Source organism: Crocuta crocuta, unplaced genomic scaffold (genome assembly GCF_008692635.1).
Source record: "Crocuta crocuta isolate KB4526 unplaced genomic scaffold, BGI_CrCroc_1.0 scaffold13, whole genome shotgun sequence".
NCBI classification, from domain to species: Eukaryota; Metazoa; Chordata; class Mammalia; order Carnivora; family Hyaenidae; genus Crocuta; species Crocuta crocuta.
Genome location: NW_027530007.1, coordinates 1,978,908 through 2,003,763, shown reverse-complemented (window position 1 = coordinate 2,003,763; position 24,856 = coordinate 1,978,908). Strand labels below are relative to the sequence as shown.

Here is a 24,856-nt window from a genome sequence, read left to right as displayed (position 1 = left end):
ATATTCCTCATTACCAAAACATCACACCACATCTTCAATTCATTCTTCTGTATGTCCCACTGCTGATAGCCTGGGGTCAGGGTTAGATAATGGGAGGGGGCGCAGTATCACATGGTAGGAGAGAGCACAGACTGCCCAGCTTTGGGGAGATTCAGTCTCTGTCCCGAGGGCTATAGTCTCATTCTGTAAAATAGGGATAAGGTGTCTTCTTCATTCACAGTCTCGACAACCCATTTCGTTTTGTAATTCTTTAATTACTCTCCTCAAGTAGACGAAATGAAGGCACAGACTGTGTCTTAGATGTAATTCATATTTGTAGGTGAAAATGTGGGGCGGTAGCAAGAAATAAATGGCATGGTGCTTGAAAAGCACTTGTCATACAGTAAACACTTCTTAAAGAATTTTTTTTAATAATGTTTTATTTATTTCTGAGAGAGAGAAAGAGAGACCGCGTGAGCAGGGGAGGGTCAGAGAGAGAGGGAGACAGAGAATCTGAAGCAGGCTCCAGGCTCTGAGCTAGCTGTCAGCACAGAGCCTGATGCAGGGCTCGAACCCACGAACCACAAGATCATGACCTGAGCCAAAGTCAGACGCTTAACCTACTGAGCCATCCAGGCGCCCCAACAGTAAACACTTTTAAGAGTAGCACTTGTGACCCTGCAATTCGAGTGGAAAACCAACCGTGATGCTTCCGCCCCCTCTCAGGGAGGGACTCATGATGGACTCGCAGGTCCCCCCTTTGTTCTCTTGTGTAACTTCTAAAAAGCCTTCACTCAGTCAACAAAGACATATGCACGGAGATTTTAGTTTGTGTGAACACACTGGGCCAGGGCAGGAAAACAGAGTCTGGAAATAGCTTCATTTGAAATTAGGGTGGTTCTCTACAACTAATGTACAAGTGGCCATATTCTCCCCAGTTAATCGCAAGCTGTTTGTTGAGCACATACTACATGCTTGACCTCTTCCCTGTGGGGCGTGATTATATCACCTCATTCCTGAAGCTGACTTGTTGAAAACATGGAGGCCATTTGCATGGTTTATTCTGTTCACGTAGGTGCAGTTCCAGTTTGTTCTGCTGACAGACACCTTGTACTCCCCTTTGCCTCCGGAATTACTTCCCACCGAGGCGGAAAAAACTCATGAAGACAGGCCTTTCCCTCGGACAGTGGTGGCGGTAGAAGTGCAGGATCTGAAGAATGGAGCCACACATTATTGGTCTTTGGAGAAGCTCAAGTATGAAAACATTCCTCATGAAGCCAGTTGTTTTATTTAGGGAATAATAGTAAATTGCTCAGATGGGCTCCCTCAGACTCTCCGTTCTGTGAGGAGGTCACTGTTACATCCTCTTCTGTGGTCCTAGATGCTGTGGCTCACCAGTGATATTACTGTCCATCCATTTTCTTCTGAGTGGATCCCACTCTGCCAACTAACACCTTTGTCATTTGGAGATAAGATTTAAATTTTCCGTCTGTAGAACCTCTTACATTTTCAGTGTTCCAGTCTCGTGATACCTGTTTCTATCTTGGATCTAGTAGTTAGTCATCTTTTCTGTTCTGGAGCTGCTGATGAGTAAAAAACAGGAACGTTATAATGTAGTTCTGCTTCGCATTTAATATGATGACATATTTCCTGCTCTTCGGTATGGAGATGTTATTTACCAATGAGCTACATTTCTCCGATAATTCAGCAGACGTTAGGTAGCCATGTTTTACTTTTGGTGGCTTGTCTCTAGACTCAGACACGTTGGATACTGAGTGTTTGAGTCTCTGTACTTTTGGCCTTCATTTTTTTTTAATAGTGGGAGCAGCTTTTGTTTTGTTTTGTTTTAAATCTTGCGTGGAAGATACTTCCAAGGTGAAATTCTAATACAATCTCATGATATTAATCCAGTGTACTTTATGTTTATGCAGGCAGAGGCTGGATTTGATGCGAGAGATGTATGACAGAGCAGGTGAGGTGGCCTCTGGTGCCCAGGATGAAAGCGAAGCCACCGTGACTGGCAGTGATCCATTTTATGATCGATTCCATTGGTTCAAACTGGTAGGAAGGTACGTGATAATTTCATTGATGTCATCTTATTAAATATGGTTTTGTTTAAACCTCAGCAGATATTACAGAAAGTTAAAAGAAAGTGTGTAAAAATGCTCCATATAAAAAATGTAAAAATGTTCCCTGTATAATCTTATTCATTCATACACAACCACTGTATTATTTGGTATATTTCCCTTCATTTTATTCAGTGTGCGGATTTAAGTCTCACCTATCAACCATAGTAATTCAGTCTTCCATGCCTCTTACAGTTGAACAAGATAGATTTATTTTTTAAAGTTTATGTATTTTTGAGAGAGAGACAGACAGACAGAGAGAAAACCTGAGTAGGCGAAGGGTAGTGGTGTGGGGGGGGGAATCCCAAGCGGGCTCCATGCTGCCAGCCCAGAGCTCGACATGGGGCTTGAACCCACGAACCATGAGACCATGACCCGAGACGAAGTCAAGAGTCGGACTTCCAATGACTGAGCCCCTGAGGCGCCCCTGAACAAGATAGATTTAAAAGAAAACCTGTGTCTGAATCTTGCACAGATTAAAATCATAGTATGACTTAAAGCTTACCAGCCTGCAACCTCTCCATGATCCGACGTGTCCTCACTTTTTTTTTTTTTGAACAGTTTATCCCACGGTAGCCTCTGTAAAGGTGAGCCAGCCACACACCTTGGTCATCTGCTTGAGCCTCTTTTGTGTACACATGAATTGCAACATTTAACGGGAACAAATAATACCTCAGTGAATCCATACTGAGTCCAAGTTGTTAGATGTATAGAATTTTAAAAGCAGAGATGTAAGTTTTAGCTTAATGATTTCGGAATTTGAATTGTTTTTTAATTGCAAAATTTTTCTGACAGTTTTAAAGGAACTGGGTTTAAAGGAGGAGCGGAAGTTACAGTATTTTTGTGGAAATGAAGTTTAAATCCTTTCCATTCCACTCTAATAGTGGAGTGTTTTTCAAGAGTTGAATTGGCCTAATACCTCTTACCCAAGCAAGGCACATAGCTTGCTTTGCTGGACGCCATTCCATCCATTTTGTTTTCTGCTCAGAGGTGACGTGGGTACTGGGATAAAGATCGAAACCATATTTTTGCGCCAAATGTGGAGTGGCTCCTTTGAGGCCTGGCTGCTGATCTTTTGTGTGACCTGGAAAATATAAACATTTTTATAGCACACTATTTACCCAAGATCTTCTACTCATGTGTTTCCTTTGCTTTTCTTATTCTAAGGATCAGTCCTTGTTCCCTTTCACCTGAACCAGACGATTTATGCTTATTTTACCCTTTGCTTTTCGACTTGCTTTTACTGTGTTGATTCCCCAGTGGGTTCTGTCCTGTTGGCACCTATAGCTTCCTGTTTAACCAACTATTCCTCTCTCCTTGGCTGTGTCCATCGGCGTCTTCCCTGGCATCTAGCTCCCCCATTTTCCACGGCTGTGTGAACGAGCGCCTTGCTGACCGCACACCCTCCCCCACTTTTTCCACCGCCGATTCCGACATCACTGAGCTGGCTGACGAGCAGCAAGATGAGATGGAGGATTTTGATGATGAGGCATTCGTGGATGACACCGGCTCTGACGCAGGGACGGAGGAGGGATCAGATCTCTTCAGTGACGGGCATGACCCGTTTTACGACCGATCCCCATGGTTCATTTTAGTGGGAAGGTTGGTGAGGTTATTGTGAGAAGGGCGAAAAGGGACCAGCTCTTGCTTTAACGAGGCTCCTTGTGCAATTTTGGACGACCTCTCCTTAGCAGATTCAATTTGTGGCATGCCGACCTGGCGAGAGAGAGCCCTCAGGCGGTGTGTGTAAGGTACTCAGTCTGCTTGGTACAGCACGTGGCGGTGTGTGAGGGCTCTAAGTGGGGGACCCCTGGTCTTCAGGTGCCCAGTAATTTCCTTCTGAAGGAGGAAACCCCAGAGGAGAAAGTAATGAAAGCTGAGTCACACGTTACAGGGTCAGAGAATGTTGCTGTGTTCTAATGCTTCCGTTTTGTAGGAAGGGGAGTGAGGAAGCATATGGGGATGACTTGAGGAGAGCAGAGCGAGTCCACAGTTAGGCTGAAGGATTTGTAACACCAGCCGGAATCAAGAGGACAAAAGTGCAATCAGGAGGGGTGTTAGTTACTCTGAGTCTGAAAAAGAATCAGGAACATGAAGTTTCCTTTTGTCTGAAATGGATTCCTTTCTTTGGCCAGTTTCCCTGAGCCTATCTGTGGATCTTTGGCTTCTGCTAAAATTTCACCTATAGGCTTTATGATGAATCTCATGAAGTGATCTGTTGACACCACCAACAGTGGATATTTGTTCAGCACTGCATGAAACTGCTTTGTGTTTAGTTGGTTTTCCAAACTGAGGCCTTTTCTCTGACTCCATCTGTCAGTGATGCAGCGCTCTCACGCACACGCTCCTGACACTGGAGTCTTTGTTTGCACCCAGTCTTCATGCTCAAGTAAGTTTCATCACAAATTCCCCAGGGCAGCACTCACTGGATTAATACAGAAGTCTGCCTAGGTTTGAAAGTATGAAATTTAATTTTAATGGTACATTAGAACCACACATACTGTTGAACCTTTTGAAAATAAGGAATCATATCAGTGTTAAATGGATAAGCGCCAGTTATCTACAGTTGAAGGACAGCGAGTGTCCTGACCCAGGAAGGATCGCAGGTTCTGAAACTGAGCTCCTCGTGTGATGTTGGCGTGCCCTTACATGGCAAGGACTGCATAACTACTGGAGCAAATGATCACTATTAAGGAAAGTGGGGAAGGAAGAGCTTTCTTGGAGACGTGAAAGTCTCAAATGTGACCACGGGTTGTAATTTAATATTAGATAGTCTTGAGTTTTATGATAGGGGAGGGGCATTTATTCAGCGTTTCCTTGAATAAATGAAGGGATTATGCAGCCACGAATATTGTTTTTTATTAGTGTATTGCCAGGAATAGATAGATGCTTAGCATTTTGGAGATGATTTATATTAAAACTGAGAAAAGTAGTTTTATGTACAAATAATGGGACCATGTGCTCTTTGTATTTTATGGTTACGTGTGTTCTCAAAAGGTCAGAAGTTAGAACCAAGTTTCTGTTCAAAAACCACTTGGTCCCTGTGCCAGTGGCCCAGCTTCTTATGCCACCCGTTTGTGTCGGGCACCGTCAGCACAGGGGGGAGTGTGGAGCTTCGCCTCACAGGGGACATTGGTAAGAGCCCTGGCCCTGATTGTCTGAAGCCTGAGTCCTAACTTAGGCTTAACTTAAATTGAGGCCTCTTGGGTTCTCAAGTATACAGTGATGAGCTAGGTAGGAAAACAAAGAGCCTTAAAGACCTTTTTTTCTTTGAGAGTCTGTCATCCACACTAGCAAAATGAGTATCTTGGTTAAGAGTTCTACTCCAGAGAATTTGCATTTTGAGTCACTTGGATGGAAAACTTAAGTCAGAATCCCACTTAATGTGGACGTTCACTGACTTCTAAAATATATGCATTATTTTCTCTGTGGTTTTGTTTATTGTAATCATATCCAATCCAAATTAGGTAAAAGCAATCAACTCTGCTCTGATTTTCAATTAAAGTGTCGATTTGACACTTGAAAGACACACTAAAGAGTCTTTAAGAGATTGATTTTTTCCACGTGTTTGGCTTCCCGGGCTCTAAAACTGACTTTACCTTGCAAGGAAGAGCTTAGGGGATGGAGGTGAAATCATGGCCGTCGGAAGAGTGCAGGGTAGCTCTTGACTTCTGCCCTCGAGTACATTTCTCACCTATAATCAAAACTGATAACTGTGCAACATCACCCAGTTATGTAGTGGCCACCATCTGTGTAAGAGAAGTAACCTCTTTCCTGTTTTTGTGATTCACAGGATTGGATTTCCCCTATTGACACATTCATGGCAAATGCAATTCACTTATAAAATTTTCCAGTTTCTTGTGAAATTCCGTTTGTAGATTTTGTTTCTTGGTTTTGGCTGCCTCTGGTGATTTTTTATATGAATATGAAAAGAGCTTGTCCCTTTAGCTGTTCTCTTATGGCATGCTGGGATGTTATGAACCATCCGTCATAATTGGGGATGAAATGTAAAATTTTTAAGCTGGTCTCTGGGTTAAAAGGGGGCAGAAGATAGTTATTCTGATACCTAAGTCTGAACTGACATTTTTTTCTGTAACTAGAACCATAATTATGCTAATTTGTCTTTATGTTGACAAAATTTGTTTCCCTTATTGATGTAACTTCACAGAATTTATGCTAATATATCCTTTACATCTTACCCTGTCTCATCCCTGTTCTCCTTCAGTCTGCTAGCTCAGAGTAGAAGGACTCCCAAGAATGCAGAGTATTTATTAAAATTCCAGTTTAAAAAACTTCAGAGGAGAACTTAATACAGCATTGACTTTGGGCTAAGGCTTCTGTTCTGATAACAGGACAGGGAGCTGTCTGGTGACTGTGCCCTGCCCCTGCCATTGAATTACAGAGTTCTCTTTTCCAAAAAGGGATATTTACAAGAATACCTTCTATTCTTTCATCNTTAGATAGTCTTGAGTTTTATGATAGGGGAGGGGCATTTATTCAGCGTTTCCTTGAATAAATGAAGGGATTATGCAGCCACAAATATTGTTTTTTATTAGTGTATTGCCAGGAATAGATAGATGCTTAGCATTTTGGAGATGATTTATATTAAAACTGAGAAAAGTAGTTTTATGTACAAATAATGGGACCATGTGCTCTTTGTATTTTATGGTTACGTGTGTTCTCAAAAGGTCAGAAGTTAGAACCAAGTTTCTGTTCAAAAACCACTTGGTCCCTGTGCCAGTGGCCCAGCTTCTTATGCCACCCGTTTGTGTCGGGCACCGTCAGCACAGGGGGGAGTGTGGAGCTTCGCCTCACAGGGGACATTGGTAAGAGCCCTGGCCCTGATTGTCTGAAGCCTGAGTCCTAACTTAGGCTTAACTTAAATTGAGGCCTCTTGGGTTCTCAAGTATACAGTGATGAGCTAGGTAGGAAAAAAAGAGCCTTAAAGACCTTTTTTTCTTTGAGAGTCTGTCATCCACACTAGCAAAATGAGTATCTTGGTTAAGAGTTCTACTCCAGAGAATTTGCATTTTGAGTCACTTGGATGGAAAACTTAAGTCAGAATCCCACTTAATGTGGACGTTCACTGACTTCTAAAATATATGCATTATTTTCTCTGTGGTTTTGTTTATTGTAATCATATCCAATCCAAATTAGGTAAAAGCAATCAACTCTGCTCTGATTTTCAATTAAAGTGTCGATTTGACACTTGAAAGACACACTAAAGAGTCTTTAAGAGATTGATTTTTTCCACGTGTTTGGCTTCCCGGGCTCTAAAACTAACTTTACCTTGCAAGGAAGAGCTTAGGGGATGGAGGTGAAATCATGGCCGTCGGAAGAGTGCAGGGTAGCTCTTGACTTCTGCCCTCGAGTACATTTCTCACCTACAATCAAAACTGATAACTGTGCAACATCACCCAGTTATGTAGTGGCCACCATCTGTGTAAGAGAAGTAACCTCTTTCCTGTTTTTGTGATTCACAGGATTGGATTTCCCCTATTGACACATTCATGGCAAATGCAATTCACTTATAAAATTTTCCAGTTTCTTGTGAAATTCCGTTTGTAGATTTTGTTTCTTGGCTTTGGCTGCCTCTGGTGATTTTTTATATGAATATGAAAAGAGCTTGTCCCTTTAGCTGTTCTCTTATGGCATGCTGGGATGTTATGAACCATCCGTCATAATTGGGGATGAAATGTAAAATTTTTAAGCTGGTCTCTGGGTTAAAAGGGGGCAGAAGATAGTTATTCTGATACCTAAGTCTGAACTGACATTTTTTTCTGTAACTAGAACCATAATTATGCTAATTTGTCTTATCTTTATGTTGACAAAATTTGTTTCCCTTATTGATGTCACTTCACAGAATTTATGCTAATATATCCTTTACATCTTACCCTGTCTCATCCCTGTTCTCCTTCAGTCTGCTAGCTCAGAGTAGAAGGACTCCCAAGAATGCAGAGTATTTATTAAAATTCCAGTTTAAAAAACTTCAGAGGAGAACTTAATACAGCATTGACTTTGGGCTAAGGCTTCTGTTCTGATAACAGGACAGGGAGCTGTCTGGTGACTGTGCCCTGCCCCTGCCATTGAATTACAGAGTTCTCTTTTCCAAAAAGGGATATTTACAAGAATACCTTCTATTCTTTCATCTTTGGAATAGCCATTGCCAATGGGCAGAAAGGAGATTCTTGTCTTTAATGTGTGCTCAAACAGTGCTTTGCTGTGATGTGTGTGTGAACACGATAATGCAGTGCCTTCCAGGGGTAAAGCTTTTTGAAAATCAGAAACAGGGGTTCCTGTTCTAAGTATAAAACCCACTATACAAATCAAGACAAGTGAGGAGCCTAAACTTGTTCTATATAGTTAATACCCATCTTGAGTATAGCCTGGAAAAATCAACCTAGTATATAAAGTTGGATGGCTTTACTTCTCTACCTCAGGTAGAGATGTAACCCATTTTTCTGCAAAGTGTTCCATTTCTTCTTAAAGATAGAGGGCACACCATTTTCTGTTCACTTACATACATAGATGTTCGATCACATGCCCAATATTTTTATCGAGTGTGTTTACTGAGATATGCCAGGCCCTCTGTTGGCAGTGGCAGGCAAAGCCAGACGTGATTCCTGCTCTCACGGGTTCACAGTCTGGCGGGTGAGACAGACAGATAATCACATAAGTGAATGGAAATCATAGCAGTGATGGAATCGTGTTACTGAGATCACCCAACACCAGAGGCAGGAGGACCTGTCATGAGAGTGGGCGGCGTGAGATGGGTCACAGTGTTCAGGGAGGACTCCAGGCAGGGGACGTGTATGTGCAGTGGCTCCGTGATGGCCCAGCACTGAATGTCAACAGGTGTGGCTGGAACACCATCAAGAGACAGAGTTGGTCTGTGTGGTGCCGACCTGGAAGTGACATGATCCATGTGGTACCTCAAGCCAAATTCTGTCTTTAAACTCTGTCACAGTACTTTGATGTTTGAGAGGCTTGTTTATAATCCCTTTTAGAAGACTTTTCCATTTTTTAATTTTTATAAAATTAAAGTCTTAATCCTCTGTTTCTTAGCATTTTCCTCCTCGCCTTTGGAGCAGACTGAAAGGGAAGTAGACTTCATTTGATCCGATTCAGTGTTTTACTTACAGTTATTTTTGTTATACTTTTCATTCACATTTCATTTATGCTTTTAGAGTTTTATTAACATGTGTTTTTCTGTTGTGTATGTTGTCTGTTTTCAGTAGTTTTTTTTTCATTACGTTGAGTTGAAACCCCACAAATCCCCTCCATCTTCTTTTTCTCTTTGTTTTAAAGTAGAGACAGAGCAGGAAAAGAAGCAGAAAGGCACATGTGTCATGTTCAGTTATGTTTGATTCCTTGGTGCAAATATTTGCTCTTTGTTTTGCGTGTGTTCAAAGATCAGCATATACCAAGTGGGAAGACAGGAAAGCAGTAGGAGCTAGATTCTGTATCCCATCCACTGATTGAAATGAACACTCCTAAGCTCTGTGATCTCATTTTTATTATTAAAACAACAGCAACAACAACAACTCAGTAGCTACAAAATAACATAAGAACTAAAAAGAGTGCAAATGTGACATAGGACTCTGCTAGTGTGTTTGGAATTGACAGTGTTAGGTCTGTAACCTCCCTTCTGTGTTTGCATTTCTGAGTTAAGTTTCAGATCCAGGAGCAAGAGCAGCCCTTTAGAGATCAGCTGTCTTCTCCCTCGGCATTTGTCTCAGAGTCTGCTGTACGCTTGCTATGCAGAAACTTCTAGCTACAGAGCCTCTTTGTTCATGTGTGCCAGTCACCTGCCTGAAGATCGCAGTCATTTCCTTGGGGAAAAATAAAGACCCATCATGTTGTGACTTAAAATCTATTTTAGAGTAATTAGCCGTATTTCATCACATTTCCCTGCCTTTTTTGTCTCCTGATTTTCTGTTTTATCTGTTGGGGGAAACAAAACAAAACACCTTTATAATTGCTTATGTTAAAAGGTGAAGCTCTTCAGCGGGCTCCCTTTTCCCCACGCTTAGCAGTATCCATAGGGCAGTGTCTCGGGTCTGCTTCCCATTGTTACTCTTCTACCTACGCTAGTCATTTTCTGTTTTACTCGTCGTTTTTATTAGGGAGTGGTTTGGTATAAGTTGGTCTTTGTCAACTGCTTTACCAAGCATTTGCATTTCTTTCTGTATCATCTGCACTGAAAAAGCAGCGGGGCGGGGGGCAGGGGGAGGGAGGCAGTCTGGGAGTACAAATGGAAAGGTGACCTTAAGACAGGGCCCAGAAGCCAGCTCACAGTTTCATGAGGATATTCTCGGTAAATCTGAAAGCCAGCCTCTCTGTCTGTGGGATGCTCAGGTGTTTGTCTGCCGGTTTCTGTCTCCAGGGCATTTGTTTACCTGAGCAACCTGCTGTATCCTGTGCCCCTGATTCACAGGGTGGCCATCGTCAGTGAGAAGGGCGAAGTGCGGGGATTTCTGCGTGTGGCTGTGCAGGCCATTGCAGGTAGGTGACCCCCTCCTAGACTGGGAGCTGTGGGGTCTTTGCCTAGAGACCAAGCAGGCCAGTTGTGTGTGGGCCACAATCACTTCAGTTACGTGATTGATGGTCTGTCTTGGAGAAAGCCTTCACTGCTTCCTCTTAGCTATTATTCCCGAGTATCATAAATGGATTCTGTTTAGTCTGGGCTACAGCTGTTCGGGAGTAACGGGATGAAGGGATTTCCTTTAACGTGGAGAACAACTCTTGGATTGACTTTATGAAAGACATTTATAAAACTGCTTCAAAAGTGACAAAGGAGGGGCGCCTGAATGGTTAAGCGTCCGACTTCGGCTCAGGTCATGATCTCACGGTTCATGGGGTTGAGCCCCGCATCGGGTTCTGTGCTGACAGCCAGCTGAGAGCCTGGAGCCTGTTTTGGAATCTGTGTCTCCCTTTCTCTCTGACCCTCCCCTGCTCACACTGTCTCTCTCTCTCTCTCTCAGAAATAAATAAAAACATTAAAAAAAAAAAGTAGTAATAAAGGATTTTCACGACTCTTTCTTGCTTAATTTTCTCTCAGGGTATTCCTACTAGATATTTCTGTCCTTTGACTCTGTTTTGGTGGGCATGGATCAAGATTCTGATATTTTACACTTTTCCATGATCCAGCCTGCAGTCTGAGGAAAGAATGTAGCCATTTCCTGTCATTTTTCTCTCTTAATTTCTAAATGCCTCGCGGTGTTCCAGGGCTTTTCCCCCTGGAAATCTGTGGCATAGTCGCCAGTGTTGAGTTCAGGAAAATCTCTGCAAATACTCGGTCTTCAAATATTTGTTGGGTAGTAGTGAACATCATCTTGCCAAGCGAAGGATCAGTATTTCTAGGTATGACATTTGAACAATATCAGTAATAAAACTGATTCTTTATTAACTAGTCTCATGTGAGCTGAGCAGATTGGCAAATTTACCTGAGCAGAGCTGGAAGCAGCCCTTTGTGACTTTCTTGCCTCCAGCTTTTCTTTCTTTCTTATGCACAAGCCTTGTTCTTTAGTTATTAACGTTCTGGAACTGGGAGGCTCTGCTACTTTCCTGTTTATTTATAATCCAAACAGAGCCATTCTTCCCCTGCCCCATATGCAGTCTCATTTCATCCTTTTTTCTTTTTCTTACTTAGCGGATGAGGAAGCTCCTGATTATGGCTCTGGAATTCGACAATCAGGAACAGCAAAAATATCGTTTGATAACGAGTACTTTAATCAGGTGAGCAGCCTTCCGGGGAGACAACTAACTCGTAGAGGGAGAAAGTAGAAGACGGGTTTATAAGGAGGATGTCTGCAACTACAAAAGGTGGGTAACACCGGGGTTGTTTGTACATCATGGGACACATCGAACACCTACAGAGGTGAAGATGTTTATATTTTATTGTATTGCCTTTTCTCAGGCAGCTCTTAATCCACATAGTTTTCCAGTCACTGTTACTTGTTGGGCAACTAGACGAGAGTAGGGAGACTGGGGAAAAAACACCATTGTGCTGCTTGATCATCTGCCTGCTGCTGCCTGTTTTCAGAATGACTTTTCTTCTGTGGCAATGACTCGTTCTGGTCTGTCCCTGGAGGAACTGAGGATTGTAGAAGGGCAGGGTCAGAGTTCGGAGGTCATCACTCCTCCAGAGGAAACCAACCGAATGAATGACCTGGGTACGTAGACAGGGTTTACTATGACTGGGGGTGTTTGCAAAGAGGGGGAAATACTGAGCACTCTCCAGGGAGATGGTTGCTTCACCCACTGGGAGCGGAAATGCCCTGCTCTCTCCTCTTGGAAAGGTGGTGTGTGTTATTTGAACCACGTGTATTCATTTGACCCTCTTTAGATTTGAAGTCCAGCACTTTGCTGGATGGTAAGATGGTCATGGAAGGGTTTTCTGAAGAGATTGGCAACCACCTGAAACTGGGCAGCGCCTTCACTTTCCGCGTGACAGTGCTGCAGGCTGGCGGGATCCTTCCGGAGTACGCAGACATCTTCTGTCAGTTCAAGTAAGCCGCCCCCGCTCTGCCACCCGAGCTGCTGACCCAGCCCTCTGTGAACCACAGGCGGCGCCACATACGTGAGGCAGTTCCGCTCTCACCGGGTACCCAACTGCCAGTTTCTGAAATAAAGGCTTTCTTCACTCTGGATGGGAGTAAGAAGCAGACACATAAAATGGTGTGAAAGAGAGTTCGCCGCGGGGAGGAGTGTGACTATGCCTCCTGCCACAGGGTTCCGCTGTGGCCTGTCCCCTCTGCTGGAAGTACACCATCCGATCTAGATAAGCCTGTTTAGTAGTCGTTTTAATGCTCTGCATGGGCAAGTATCTTACTATTAAACAAGTCTGAGGGCCGCGAATTGTCCACCCACCCATCATGCCTGTTCAGTACTAACTTAAATAATACAAAAGACAGTATTTCCACATCAACTAGAAAACAGCCAGTATGTGGAGAAGATGTGACCGGTTTAGCTCCTCATCTGCTACAAGCTCTCTCCAGCCTATAACCCTCTTGAGCCTTGGAGTTCTTTTCAAGGCCTCCCTCGGAAAAAACTTTTTTGACCAGTCTTAAGTTCTAATGCCTCCAGACAGCACTATATCTTTTCAGTGCTTGTAAAGGGCTACAGAGAGTGACATCTGACCCGCCCTGTTCTACCAGTTGGCCCCTGGTGCCACCATGAGGCTGCTCTAGAAAGTTCTGCCATCCCTCTCCTTCAGAATGTGCCTCATCTTTCCCAGGCATCCTAATGCAGTTGACAAAGCACTGCCTTTCTAGAGATTGTAGCCAAGTCCTGAATCAAATGTGACTGCTGCCATAGTAGGCCACTAGCTTCATTTGCCGTAACTGGTAACTGTTGCTGAAGTACTGATTTTGCCCATTCAGTGTGTTTTCACTAGCAACCCTAAATCAAAATGGGGGGAGGGGTGCAATGGAGTTTGCTAAATGAACCAGTTGCTTTGAGCTTCGTTGTTTTTCTCGTTAGGCAACTAGAATATTTTATGGAACAGACCTACTCCACTAACTGGCTTCTGAAATGCCAATAATGTTAGGTTGACCTTCTGTCCTAAAATCTCCAAAGAGAGAGCAGCATCTCCACCTGGTGTCAGCTCTGGAGAAGTGGGTGTGCTGACTCATGTTGAAAGAAGACTCAGATTCTTCTTGGGCTGTTACAGACTCTCATCTGGCCTGTGTAGAGAAGACACAGTGTCCAGCAGTGTGGATGATTTCATGCGTCACAGTGTGGAGCCGCAGGATATTTGTACCTGCTGTCATAAGCAGAGCACTGGAGGAGTAGAGATCGCAAATCAAGTAATGCCCCTGGGGCCTCTGGCACATATAGTGTATGGTCTGCATAGGAAAAAATTGGAAGGAATAAAAGGAGTAAGAAGTACAAGCAGGGGCGGGGTAGGGAGAAGGGTGAGAAGAAAACCCACAGGAAAAGGGCCGTGTAGTACGGAATGCTACAGTGCCAGCAGCAGGTGGCGCCCGGGGGAAGCGCGGGGTGGGAGTACACTGCCACCCTCAGCCTCCGTGAACTGATTTGAAAGACAGACAGTTCATAATCCTGGTGTCTGGGCCCTGTTCAAAGTCTTCCTTTTCCTCCCTTTTTTTCTTGTGGGATGTCCTTCTGATGGATATTTCCCTCTGGGAGTAAGTCTTTGTATTGAGTTTTCTTTAATTCTCTACTCTTCAGACTAATAAGGAGGGAGAGAGAACAATAAAAACTCACTGTCTGTGAGAATGAATAAGCATAGTCTGTTGCTTCACAGATATTTCAGGAGTATCTTCTGTATCTGGAGCACTGTAGGAGATACTTGCTGTCTCTCGGGCAGACAGGCATATAAATACACTAATATAAAGAGTGAAATCATTGATATTGAGGAAAAATGGGTCCCTAGTGCTATGGGAAGACAAAACTGTTTGGATGAGTCGGGGAAGACTTCCTGGAAGAGATGACATTTAAATCTAATCTTTGCAGGTCTTTAAAGAGACTCCTCGGCAAGAATGCTGAACAGGATTTAGTACTACCTTACAGAAGCTTGACCATGCCACATCTTTTCTACACAAAATGATTTTACATTTTATTTTTTCCTCAGTAAAATATGTTCCTACAAAGAAACAGAAATTCACTGAATTCACTCTTGCTCTATCTGAGGTCTTCTTGTGTATGCATCCAGATGCCTGAGTGGTCAGGGTCAGTTACTCTTTCAGTCATTTTTGAAATAAAGTCTAAAATGCTGTCTGAGTGATCACGGAAAATGTGCATCACAAGGAACTACAAGTTACTTGGCTGAGCGAAGGCCTCTGCTGAACTAGGCTGCTTGTTTCCATACGATCCAAGTCAGCTAACTTAGACATCGATCTTGATGAAACTGTTTAATGTGAAATTCATGTGTCTTATCTTTTTATTAAGCTTTTTGCATCGCCATGATGAAGCATTCTCCACCGAACCCCTCAAAAACAATGGCAGAGGAAGTCCCCTGGGCTTTTATCACGTGCAGAATGTAAGTGACCTGGACTCTTGGCCCAAAGCCTTGCAGGTCCGGGGGCCTCAGAGTGGCTGGTGTGAGGCCCTCGCATGGGCGGCCCCTGGCTTTCTCAGCCCAGGAGGGAGGGTGCTCAAAACTGCTGTGCCGGGGGTGGGGGCAGAACGGCGGTGGTGGAGCTTGGCCCGAGAACAGACAATGGAGGGAGTGGCCAGAGCGGTGAGGTCATCCCCAGTGGACTGAGCGGCCAGCTTTCCCTGTGAAACAATGGGCCCCACAGTGTGGGGGTTGGTTTGCCAATAAAACCTTCCATCAGTTTGAATGTAGTGAGTTGATTTTAGTATTTCCTTCCTAGAAAAATAAGTACGTTTAATACGAGGTTTGTTAAAGTTAACGTATTGTCCTTTAAACTCTAAGATACTTGCTCAGTTGCAAATAATGTAGGAAAAATTAAATTATCTTTTGTAGCTAACTTAAGATTCAGTCTGTTTTCCTACAGCTGATACTATGTAATCCATTAGCGCCCCTTACAGCTCTCTCAGATGTGGAGTAAGACAACAGACCTTCTGTGTCTTCTAGGAAGGGCCACCCAAACTCTATTCAAGAGTCATCATCCTCACCACAATAGCTAACATTCTTTGAGAGCTTTTTCTGTGTCAGTCACTGTTCTGAGTGCTTCTTGTGTGTGTCTTAATTCATCGAATCCTCACCTTTCTACCGCACACCCTCAGAACCCCCAAATGACAGCTGAGATAACAGAGGCACAGAGCAGTTAAAGTCACTCACCAAGGTTACAGAACTCGGAAGCGGCAGAGATGGGGTTTAAGCCCAGAGCAGTGTGGCTGTGGTGTCTAGGATTTTCACACATGAACTGCTCTCGTTCTCATTAACCGTACTCACTCTTTAAAGTCCGAGCGGAAAGGACAGCTCTGAAAATGGAACAGCAAACCCCAAACCCACTTTCTTTATGTTTAATTGCTTGAGTCTGAGCATGTGTGCATCTGAGAGAAACTGATGGGGATGGTGCGCACACAAGGGCTGTGCCTGATGCCATCAGGGAAGCGGGATGAGTCCCAGAGGGTTGTGTCCCTGAAGAGAAATAAAATGCCTATGGAAACAGTAGTGTCACATGGTCTAGACACCTTATATAGCAAGGTATTTGTTAAATGCCAAGGGAGTAGAAAGAAGGGAAAGTTACTTCCACTAACAGAAAGATACTTTAAGTTACTTTTTCTGTGGGGGGCAGGCCTTACGGGGCCATAGCCTGGGCGGGTCCTCAGGCACGACAGGCGGCAGGTGTTTGTGCCAAAACAAAAAGTGTGTGAAGGGCAGCAGGTGCAGATGACGGAGGGTCTTGAAGGCCTGAAGCTTGCTACGGTTGCTTTAGAATGAAAACCGGGGCGGACCCCTGTCTTGGCGTGGGAGACTTGAGACCTGCAGAGTCACATCCCCAGCGCGTACCACTACTCAGAAGTGCTAAAATTCTGACTACAGCAGAAATGTGTGTGTTAGAGTAAATTGTTCCCTAATCTAGCTTGGCTTTCTTCCTCATTAGATTGCAGTGGAGGTCACCGAATCATTCGTGGAATACATCAAAACCAAGCCGATAGTATTTGAAGTCTTTGGGCATTATCAGCAGCACCCACTTCATCTGCAAGGACAGGACCTTAACAGGTTGGGACCAGATAAGCAAAGATTCTTGTTGCTGATGTTATTGTTGGGTCGTTGTCACTGTTATTGCCACTTGCCAGGAAGGAAGAAATCTTTTGAGGGATTAAGAGAACTAAAGAACAGTTTTCCATGGTACCTGATACTTCCTCTTTAGAAACGTCACCACCTTTTTTCTAAGCCTCCAAATTACTAATTGTAGGTGGAGCACATTGAATTCTGCCCAGCTGACCTGGGGTGTCATCTCTTGTGTAGGAAGAGACTTTGAATAGTATAGAGAGTTGAGGTGATACACATGAGAATTGTGTGTAATTGTTCCTAACTAACCCAGACCCATATGAAGCCTGAGCTATAGGTGGAGACATCAAAATTGATGAGGAGAGCAACGATGGGGCCTTTTGGGAGATGGCAGAATGTCAGTGTTAACAGAAAACTTCTCTTATTTATTAACTAGGACCCTCAAAGGCACTTTTATTAAAATGTCTTTGCTTCAGTTTCATTGTGTGGGTTTATAACTGGTATCTGATATTATGCCTCATCTGAAAGTGCCAATGACCTGTTAGTTTCTAGAGGGGATTTAAACGTGCCATTGAATATAGGACCCTTTCTCAGTCTTGAACTTTGTCCCCTTCCTTTGCAGTCCACCTCAGCCGTCTCGAAGGTTCTTCCCTCCACCCATGCCACTCTCCAAGCCAGGTGAGCCCTCCTCAGGGTGACACAGCTCTGATTCTGATGGCTTTTCAGATTGAAATCATTTTCAAATTCCCTCTCCACTTGGTGTGTGCTTACATATCCCTGTGTCTAGCAGGAGCTAGGATTCTTGGTTCTTGATTTAAATAGGAAGTAAGAAACGATAGGGTGCTCTCTCCCTGCCAACTTCCTAGTCTTATTACAGATTTTGATAAGCTCCCCGTTCCTAAATCTCTCCGCTTTGTATGTAACTTCTCGTAACTGATTGGCCACCGCATGTTTCTTTGCATATCAAATGTTTTCTGCATGTTTATTCATCGTGTTTTGCTCTCTCTTCATTTTCATCCTCTCTCCTTGTTGCCCAATTGCCACTTGCCCCCCCGCCCCGGCCCCCCACTTGTTCTCCATCTCCGTGCTGCCTCTCTCCATCCTGCCTTCAGACCATGAGAGAAAGATTGAACTGATTCGGTTTCTCGTAGCTGACTATGTGAATGTGCATGTGTTGGACGCGGTTTCTGAGCACGCCAACGCGCTTGCTTCCTCCGCTGTCGCCACCTTCCAGGATGGGGCGGACACATCGCCCCCTTTCCTCTCTCTGCCAGTCCCCAGCTGCCAGAGTGAGAGGGCGCCTAAACGAGATGGTTAGTAGCTGACTTAGCTCTGCCTTAGATGTAGAACCGTCCTTAGGGCTAACCCTAAAGCCTGGCTCTCTGCGTATGAAACACTGGGGTTTCTCTTTGCTGCTTGAACTGAACGTCGAGTCTAGCATATTGTCAGGATCACGTTTCCTTTGGAGAGATGTGATGGCACACCTTCTCTCCTTGTGCTTCGTGCACATCACATAAGGTGAGGGCCTCCCTGTTTGCTCATTTGGATTCTTTGTAATGGTATCTTTAATTTCAAAGATTTTTTATTAGTAGGTGGGTTTTTTTTTAATGCTTCTGATTTTGCTTCCCAACCATCAGATGACCACCAGAATCAGTGACACTATTTTTTTTTGTTGACTAGCGTCACCAACTCGTGTAGAATTCACCTGGCGTGAATAGTGCAGATAAGCTAACATTTGACTAGTGCTGTGTGTATGGGGTCCCTTTAGATGCCTCCTGTCAGTGGGTCCTCACGATACCTTGTCAAGATAGCAGCCTAAATATTAATGATCTACGTTTCATCGATGAGGAGACAGACTCCCAGAGATTCAGCGACTCAACCAAAGTCTCCTAAATAGTGATTGGACAGTATTAGATCCCAAGCCACCGGACTCTCACTCCAGTGCTCCCAGCTTCTGAGCAGAGAATGCTCTTTGTATTGCCAGATTTTGGAATTTCTGTGTAGTGTTTCAAAATGGCCACCATGTAGAATTTGGAATTCGTAGAAATTCTGTGTTTTTGGCTAATTCATTTCACCAGTACGGTTAAGAATATGGAGTTTAAATGTGAAGAAAATGTATAACATAAGATCATTTATAGAGTCCTGTATTTACATCTTAGACCAGTGGTTCCTAAACTTACCCGCACATTAGAGTCCCCCAGAGGGGGTTCGGTCCTCTCGGGGGACTGGGTCCCACCCCTGGAGATGGTGGTTTAATTGCCTGCGCTTTGCCGGGTGACTCCAGTGTGCAGGGGGGTTTGGGCACCCTGGGGTTGGAGCATGGGCCCTCCCTCACGCATTCCTGCTGTGCAGAGACCCTGTGGTGTGTGAGGCTCCGCCCATGTTGTGTCTCCCACATTGTTACCAGGGTCTAAGGAAGGTACATCTAAGAAAGAAAATGGGAGGGTCTAAGGAACAGTTTTGTGAGCATGTTTACTCTGCACGAAACCTGTTTTCTTGTCGATGGATACCGTTTTTTGAGAGGGAGAAAGACGCGGCCTCTCCATTTTCCCCGTTCTCTGAAGCGAGAGGCACTAATGTCATAGGTGGTGATGTTTTTCTGAGTCTTCTGCACTGACCGGTAGCCCTGACTCTTGTTGCCTTTCCCACGTGTGTCCTTGAAGAAAAGTTTATACTTTTTACTAAGTAGACTTGGACCAGATTTTGATATTTTCTAAAAACTTTTAAAAGTTCCAGCCACCAAGTTAAACACCATGAGCAAAACGAGCCTTGGCCAGAGCATGAGCAAGTATGATCTTCTGGTTTGGTTTGAGATCAGTGAACTGGAGCCTACGGGAGAGTAAGTCCAACTTTCTAAATTTTTAAACAAGGGCAAAGTTTTTCAAAATTAGAAAATGTAATTTTGAGCCTCTCTGCTCCTATTCAGGTTAATGAATCATTGTCACTGTTGAATTCCAGTTTGGAATTGACTTTTTGGTGGTGTTATTCTTTGAATTATGTGTTTGTCAAAGAAGGGACTGTCCAGAATACTAATTTGCTTTCTTATTCGCAACAGCAAGAACATGGAGACGGGCACCTTGTGTGTGGGTTTTCACAGCAGCAAAGCAAAGAGAATCAGAAGCATTTTGCGCATAATATAGTCAAGACTTATCTTAATAATCTCAGAGGATTTGGGGGGAAAATGTTTCTTTGGACCAGGGTTTCTCAACCTTGGCACTGTTTTGAGCCCGACAGGTCTGTGTCATGGGCTGGGGGGTGCACTGTCCTGTGCATCGTAGGCTATGTAGTTGCATCCCTGGCTTCTTCCCACAGGTGCCAGTAGCGCCTCCCTTCAGTGTGACAACCAAACATGTCTTCAAACATTACACGTCACCCGTGGTTGAGGTCTGTTGTCCTAGATGAAAATAACCAGCATCAGCTTACTCTGTGTGTGTGAGCTGTGTTAGAGTGAGTGGGGAATATAATTCTTGTTCACAGTTGCCTCTAAATTGCATTTGGAAAAACACAAATAAAAAAAGATCCCATTCCTGAAACAGAGGCAAGGGGTTTTATTAGTTAATGTAAAGGATAAGGAATAAATATTATCCTAATGATCCTCTGTAATGCTGAGTACCACCATCATGCTCATCTCCAAGCAACATTTTTTGTGTTCCTACTAATATGAGAGTCTGGCTGTATCAGTACCATATTTCGTTGTCAGCAGTGACATTGCTTTAAGAAATTATACTTTCTGTAGGCAGATCTATAATGTGATTATAACTTGCATTATGTGGGAGACATAGTTATAGTAGTAGTTTCTACGGAGTTCATTGCTTTCTGATTCTTATCTCCTGACACGTGCTGTTGCAGTTGTACATTATATACAGACTATCTGTTACGCAAGAGGCTGGGAGGGAGCCAAAAATGTTACTGTGCTTGGGTCCAGTAAGGGTGATGTGGCATGGATACGTGAGAAGGTTTATGAAATGCCAGTGACCGTGTGACGAACTGAATGCCCAAATGGTGAGGAAGACCAGGGAAACTGAGAACGTTAGGGGCTGGCGCCCCGGGAAGACCTTGCATGTAGAGCACTGGCTGCAGGCATCCCGTCTGACTGCTTTCTCCGGCGTTTCTGTTCTTCTAGGTACATCCCAGCTGTGGTTGACCACACAGCAGGCTTGCCCTGCCAGGGGACATTTTTGCTTCACCAGGTACTGATGAGGGAGTCAGAGGGGGCCTAGGACAGACCCGAAACAAGCTCTTTCTGTTTCTCTGCTTTCTCTCTCCACTTTAAGCAGCTTTGGGGATAAGGAGACATTGTACTTTTTTTTTCTTTTTTTGTATATTTTTTAATGTTTCTTCCTCACACCTTGGCTTATATTATACCCTTGCTCATATGCAGAAATCTATTTTGAGAGACCTGTTTGGAAAAAGACTGTTGTATTCAATTACTATGATTGGTGCAGCTCCCGTGTCATTTTATACCATTTTATTTTCTTGTATACGGTTCTCATGTTTGGAGACGTACTTTTATAGTTGAAAGTTCTTAATGGACATAGAGGATGAAAGTTGCAAGGGACTGAAATCTGGCCATGAAATGTAGGTATCCCCCTTTGGTAAATCAAAAGTAGATTCAGTCAGTGCTCTGACATGCTTATGACCGGGGCGCCTGGCTGGCTCTGTCAGTGGAGCCTGCGACTCTTGATCTCAGGGTTGTGAGTTTAAGCCACAAACTGGGTGTTGAGATTACTTAAAAGTAAAATCTTATGGAAAAAAAAATTTTGGGGGGGCATCTGAGTGGCTCAGTCAGTTAAGCATCCGACTTCGGCTCAGGTCATGATCTCACGGTTTGTGGGTTCAAGCCCTATGTCAGGCTCTTTGCTGACAGCTAGCTCAGAGCCTGGAGCCTGCTTCAGATCCTGTATCTCCCTCCCTCTCTGACCCTCCCCTGCTCACGCTGTCTTTCTCTCTCTCTCTCTCTCAGAAATAAATAAAACTTAAAAAAATTTTTTTTAAATGCTTATCACCCAGGTAGGCATAGGAGCTGGGGGTCTCATATTCTGGGTCACACCATATGGTCACTTGTTCTTAAAGCCATATCAAAACCTGTCTCTTCCTCAACCCCTGACCTAGATCCCTTTGTTTAGAATAACAGTGGAAAGGGCGCCAAGGTGGTTCACTCAGTAGAACATGTGACTTGATCTCAGGGTCGTGAGTTCTAGGCCCACATTGGGTGTGGAGCCTATTTAAAAGAAAAAAATGTTAAAAAAAAAAAATAAATATCAGTGGGGACAGCATTTCCCCCCTCTCTGTTCCTCTGCTCTTGCCCACCCCCACATCATACAATCCAGAAAACAACTAATTTGTTGTCCCAGCTAAATTACCACCCTGCTCCATTACCTAGGGCATCCAGCGGAGGATCACAGTGACCATTATCCACGAGAAGGGGAGTGAGCTCCATTGGAAGGACGTTCGTGAGCTGGTGGTAGGTGAGTACGTGCCGTCAGCTGAGGACGGAGCCAGGCTTTTTTGAGGAACACAGAGAATGTGCAGAAGGAATACTGGGGAATATGTGGTCTGGAGTTTGCAACTACTCTGTTTCTCAACTCTCATCATTAGGGATATGTTACTCCACCAACCATTACTTTTTTAATGCTTATTTATTTATTTTTGAGAGAGAGAGCAAGAGAGAGCGTGATTGGGGGAGGGTCAGAGAGAGAGAGAGGGAGAGAGAGAGAATCCCAAGCGGGCTCTGTGCTGTCAGCACAGGGCTCAGTCTCATGAACCATGTTCAGATCATGACCTGAACCGAAATCAAGAATTGGGTGTTTAACCCTCTGAGCCACCCAGGTGGCCCCTCAACCAACCACTGTTTTACTCAGTTACCATGGGAATGGCTCTGTTTTAGAGGTTCTGAGAGAGCATAAGAGAAGTGTCTGCTCAGTTGTAAGCCTGCAGTTTTGCTGAGGAGACAGCAACAGCATATGTATGTGTAAAGCAAGTGGGGGGCGCCTGGCGGGCTCAGTCAGTAGAGCATTTGACTCTCGGTCTCAGAGTCATGAGTTCAAGCCCCATGCAGAGTGTAGAGATTACTTAAATTAATAAATAAACTTAAAAATAATAAATTAATAGAGCAGTTTGATGAGTAAGTGTCAGAGTGAGGGCAAGTAAGAAAGACCCGTTGCTGAGAATTAACAATAGAGAGGATTCAGGAGGATCTTAACAGACGTGGGAAAAATTAGAGGGTTCTCATCTGTCTTGTTTTCCACATACAGAAACATCTTGAATAAGGGACTAGAAGCCGATGGCCAGGTCACCTGATGAGAAGAAAAAACTGGATAAACCATATAAGCTTTAGAGTCCAAGGCAGGGTTCTGGATCTTGTATTGCCACAGACCCCTTTGGCAGTGGGGAAGCCACAGAATTAATGTTTTTAAATGTAGAAAATGAAGTATAGTTGGCCCCTGAAGAGAGTGAAGGTTAGAAGTGCAGTTGAATAGGAGCACCTGGGTGTCTTCGTCAGTTAAGCGTCTGACTTTGGCTCAGGTCATGATCTCATAGTTGGTGGGTTCGAGCCCTGCATCAGGCTCTGTGCTGACAGCTCAAAGCCTGGAGCCTGCTTCAGATTCTCTGTCTCCCTCTCTCTCTGCCCTTCCTTCCCTCCCTCCCCTTCCTCACAAAAATAAACCTTAAAAAAATTTTTTTTAAAGTACAGTTAACTTTCTTGTAGGCCGGATCAGGAATAAGGCCGAAGTGGATGAGGCTGCGGTTGATGCCATCCTCTCCCTCAATATTATCTCTGCCAAGTACCTGAAATCCTCCCACAACTCCAGCAGGTAGGGGCCCAACGCAGTGTCGTCTGTCACCCTGTGCAGGCGGGGGCTACACCATTAGATTCCTTGTTCACCAGTGACTCCTGCGCAGGGGCAGAAATGAATTCCTTTTTCACTTCAGACATCCCTTTCCTCCCTGCCACCATGCTCTCCAAGGTAAATAATTGTGGAGATAGGTGTGTGTGGGTCCAGTATAGAGTGAAAATATCCTGTCCTCAGTGGAGTTGGAGTAGATGCAGCACAGTCTTAGAGATGAGAACAGAAAAAGAAAATTCAGCGTCTACCTAAGGTTTTAAAAGTACAGATTAATTATTGCTGAGACTAAGTGTTCTCCTATGAAGTGGTTGCTGTGGGAAAGGTCTGTCTGTCCTATGTGTCAGAAACGTGCCCTCCCGGGCTGAGCGAGGCCTCTGTGGTTCGCCTTTGCTGCTGCCGGCATAGGCTCCGGGGGGGTTCTCAGTGTTTGCTTTTCATTTTCGTTTACTCGTAAAGGAGATAAATTAATACATATAAACTCTCCTGACCAAGGTTATCCGCTATAAATAATGAATTCTAATTTATTTTAAACTTTAAGTTAGTTTCCCTCAAAATTCCATTTTCCAATCCAGTGATGACAGACAGTGCATAAGGCACCTAGCCAGTCTGCTCCCCCGTGTCAGACGGGAGATGGATCTGCTGGGCCCCATGCCTCCCCAGGAAAGGAGTCTGTCACTGTGCACAGAGACGCCAGCCCTTTATGTAGCGAGGGCTGGGAAATGGGTGGCTGTGTGCGTGGAGGTGGGCTCGGAACACTGCCTGTGCATTATAGGAGGACTTCTGGATACTTTTGTCTATTCCTGAAAAACTTGCTCACATCTGTGTTGGGACGAGAGAGAGGAAAAATGAGACAAAGGACGGCAGAAATGGGATTAAAAGTTTGGGCCAGGATTAATTTTTTTTCCATCGTTCCCTTGTGTTATAGTTTTGCAGAGGAAAGAAAAAAAAGCAAATGTCTGTTCGCTTTTTGCCTGCAGGAGGAGCTGCACATGCTGTGAGGGAGAGGGGCTGAGTAGCAGAGCGTGCCTGCGTGGGGCGGCTGGGGGGTACAGAGGGAAAGAAGTGTGCCCTGGCCCCCTCTGGTCTATTCCTGGGCGGAACTGTGAACAACACTGTTTCTCTGAAGTCAGCACTAACCCTACATGGTGGCCCCGCCTGCCACACGTTGATAGCAAATACCCGGCCAGCATTCACCACATTTTCTTTGCAACTATGAGAAATCTTAAATT

General features: G+C 44.2%; 1 protein-coding gene across 5 annotated transcripts in view; it reads left to right on the top strand.

Annotated features, from left to right (window-relative positions):
- The window catches only part of KIF1B (kinesin family member 1B), a 122,478-nt gene that overhangs the window by 77,315 nt on the left and 20,307 nt on the right, over positions 1 to 24,856 (top strand). For 3 of the 5 annotated variants that reach the window (XM_077763824.1, XM_077763823.1, XM_077763822.1), the window contains 14 exons: positions 1,055 to 1,233; positions 1,911 to 2,048; positions 3,459 to 3,707; positions 10,492 to 10,610; positions 11,758 to 11,843; positions 12,151 to 12,280; positions 12,454 to 12,616; positions 15,021 to 15,111; positions 16,649 to 16,767; positions 17,402 to 17,457; positions 19,510 to 19,618; positions 20,903 to 20,969; positions 22,163 to 22,247; positions 23,489 to 23,594. In XM_077763824.1, the coding sequence (XP_077619950.1) occupies positions 1,055 to 1,233; positions 1,911 to 2,048; positions 3,459 to 3,707; positions 10,492 to 10,610; positions 11,758 to 11,843; positions 12,151 to 12,280; positions 12,454 to 12,616; positions 15,021 to 15,111; positions 16,649 to 16,767; positions 17,402 to 17,457; positions 19,510 to 19,618; positions 20,903 to 20,969; positions 22,163 to 22,247; positions 23,489 to 23,594 (1,697 nt within the window). The remainder of the gene's footprint in view (positions 1 to 1,054; positions 1,234 to 1,910; positions 2,049 to 3,458; positions 3,708 to 10,491; positions 10,611 to 11,757; positions 11,844 to 12,150; positions 12,281 to 12,453; positions 12,617 to 15,020; positions 15,112 to 16,648; positions 16,768 to 17,401; positions 17,458 to 19,509; positions 19,619 to 20,902; positions 20,970 to 22,162; positions 22,248 to 23,488; positions 23,595 to 24,856) is intronic. The other 2 variants (XM_077763826.1, XM_077763825.1) reach the window with 1 other exon arrangement.